This window comes from Neopelma chrysocephalum, unplaced genomic scaffold (assembly GCF_003984885.1).
Source record: "Neopelma chrysocephalum unplaced genomic scaffold, ASM398488v2 Primary Assembly neopelma1_96545, whole genome shotgun sequence".
Taxonomy (NCBI): domain Eukaryota; kingdom Metazoa; phylum Chordata; class Aves; order Passeriformes; family Pipridae; genus Neopelma; species Neopelma chrysocephalum.
The window spans coordinates 30,035-32,717 of NW_020925190.1; the positions used below are offsets into that span (position 1 = coordinate 30,035).

Sequence of the window (2,683 nt, forward strand, 5' to 3'; positions counted from 1 at the left end):
GGATAAGGCCTTTTGGAACAGGCGTGAACTCCTGAGACTGTAAACACATATTCATGGAACAAATTATACATAAGCTGCAGAAGTGCATCTCAGTGTGGTCGACAGGCAGGGAGGTGCCCCTGGGGATAAAGTAATGATGTTTTTTTAAGCTCAGACTGGTCTCAAACTTTTCTCTCCCGGTTTTAGGTCAAAACGGGACTCGAACGCGCAGACTCCGGAGCTCGAACGCCGCGGGGAGGGAGGGGCAAGTCCTGCCCGTCCGCCCGATTGGGTCTCGAACCCGCGGCATCCCCCTCCGGCCGGGCCGCCCGCCGCGGTGCCGGTCGGCGTGTTTCCGTCAGGCGCGGCACGGGCAGCCCGCGGCAGGTCCTAGCGGGCGCGGCTATAGGCGGCGGTCGCGGACCTTCCTCCTTCTTTACTCGCTCGGCAGCTGCAGGGAGAGGATGGGTGAGCGCGGGGAGCGAGGCCGGGGCTGCGGGTGGGCTTGGGGCTGGGTTTGGGGCTGGGTTTGGGGCTGCGGGATCCCAGGGAGGGTCCGCGGGGCTCTGCACTCCCTGCCCGCCCGCTCGCAGCCGAGTGGGTGCTGTGCGGCCAGCGCTGAGGGCGGTGGGGCCGCGGCCGCCATTTCCCGCCGCATGTCCGCCACTGCGTCACACGGCCTGGCCCGCCTCACCCTCTTTCCCCTCACCATCCTCCCTTCTCACCCCCCGCAGGGAAGTGCCGAGGCCTCCGCACGGCTCGGAAGCTGCGCAGCCACCGCCGCGACCAGAAGTGGCACGACAAGCAGTACAAGAAGGCGCACCTGGGCACGGCATTGAAGGCCAACCCCTTCGGCGGCGCCTCCCACGCTAAGGGCATCGTCCTCGAGAAAGTGTGGGTGCACAAACGGGTTCGGGGTCCACAGCCCCTAGGATGGGGGTACAGAGTCTCTGGGAAAAGGCCGGAATTGGGCGCTGAGACCCCCGGGATGGGGCTGTAGAAACCCCGGATGCAGCTCTTGTCCTGGGATGGGAAAAAACAGAATTAATTTTTTATTTTAAGAATTGGGGGAATAAAACAGGAATTTATTTCAAAAATTGGTAAAAAATAGGAATGTTAAACAAAAATTAAGGGGAAAATATGTTTTTATTGGAAAGAATTGGAGAAAAAAATCAGAATTTTTCCAAAAGTGGGAGAAAATAGGGAACTTAGTCAAAGCTTAAAGAAATAGCACCTTTTTTTCCTGCAGAAATTGGGAAAATCAGGGGTTTGGCACAACATTAAGGAAAACTGCATGTCTTGTGTCAAAGATCCTACCTACTTCTGGGGGATTTTTTTCGCTTTAATAATTTTAAGCGTCATGGGGATGCTGCAAGCGCTCTCTTTTTTGACCAGTGTTTTCTAGTTTTCAGGAGGTTTTCCCCTCTTTTTTATGCTTTTTCAGGATTTTACTGAATTAGTATTAGTCTGTAGGTGATTTAAATTTTACTCTGCATAGGAAGTGGTGGTTTATATATTGATATACGTTAAATATGTTTATTTATTATAGAGAATACATTATATAATATATGGAGTTATTATATAGTCATTAAATATTTTATATTCATATATTGAGTGGCTCTGACCAGCTCAGAGTTTCTGAAGTACAGAATTAGCTTACACTGAACACAAAGGAAAACAGTAACTCGTGGGTGTGTAACAAACCTCCTGGTCCATCAAACAGATGGGGTTTTTCTGACTTATTTCCATTGCAGTGGAGTAGAAGCCAAGCAGCCCAACTCTGCCATCAGGAAATGTGTTAGGGTCCAGCTGATTAAGAACGGCAAGAAAATCACAGCCTTTGTCCCCAACGATGGCTGCCTGAACTTCATTGAGGTAATTCATCTAGAAGCTGTATTTTGCAGTGGAAAATAAAGACATTTACTCTGCTAATTCTCATTTAACGTGTGCAAGTTTGATCTGGGGTGGTTAGACAAGGGCAGTGTGGAGCGTAGCCCAAATTGAGGGTGGTTAATCCCAGATTTGTGCACGGATCTGATATTTGTGCTCCCCATGCCCCGGTTTTGGTTTTTGCAGGAGAACGATGAGGTGCTGGTGGCTGGGTTCGGGCGCAAGGGCCATGCCGTTGGGGACATCCCAGGGGTCCGCTTCAAGGTGGTCAAGGTGGCCAATGTGTCCCTGCTGGCGTTGTACAAGGGCAAGAAGGAGAGACCAAGATCATAAACCCATGTCCTGACAAGACGGTCAATAAAATCCTTGTTCTGAATGAGTTCTGTGCTTCTTACTGAGGGGGGGCTGGAGTCAGTCATAAAACTCTACCCATAGAAACTAAAATTACATTTATTTCTACATCTGGCCAAAAAAAAACACCCCAAACCCTAATGTTTCTCTGGGACTACTGAATTCATCGGGGATCAAAACATCCCCTGGAGCAAGCTGGGAGGGAGGAGAAACTCCATGAATTTTAGTGCATAATTGTGAAAAATGTGAGCCTTCCCCACATCAAAAATGGTCACTGGGAGTGCTAGAAATGGTGTTTGTGGCAGCAGTTCTGGTCCCTGGTGTGAACAGACACAGAACTTGCTAGGTTTGAGTCCTGAAGGGATTACTGAATCACATATCCAACCTCGGCCCACACAATTTCACCCAGTGTTGAGCGCAAATTAACAGGTTTTTTTATGGCAAGGCTGCCCGATTTGAAGGC

The 2,683-nt window shown here is 50.1% G+C and overlaps 1 protein-coding gene across 1 annotated transcript; it reads left to right on the forward strand.

The window, feature by feature from the left end:
• Positions 1–328: 328 nt before the first annotated feature.
• On the forward strand, positions 329–2,245 carry RPS23 (ribosomal protein S23). The gene is made up of 4 exons (XM_027708829.1): positions 329–447; positions 714–873; positions 1,734–1,854; positions 2,056–2,245. Exons 1-4 carry the CDS (start codon positions 444–446, stop codon positions 2,200–2,202), a joined length of 432 nt encoding a protein of 143 aa, XP_027564630.1. The 5' UTR covers positions 329–443; the 3' UTR covers positions 2,203–2,245.
• The last annotated feature ends 438 nt before the right edge of the window (positions 2,246–2,683 follow it).

What these genes read in the sequence shown, in the direction of transcription:
- RPS23 (XM_027708829.1), top strand. An exon ending in GGCATCGTCCTCGAGAAAGT is followed by an intron (nt 874 to 1,733) that starts GTGGGTGCACAA and finishes TTTCCATTGCAG; the next exon opens with TGGAGTAGAAGCCAAGCAGC. An exon ending in GCTGCCTGAACTTCATTGAG is followed by an intron (nt 1,855 to 2,055) that starts GTAATTCATCTA and finishes TGGTTTTTGCAG; the next exon opens with GAGAACGATGAGGTGCTGGT.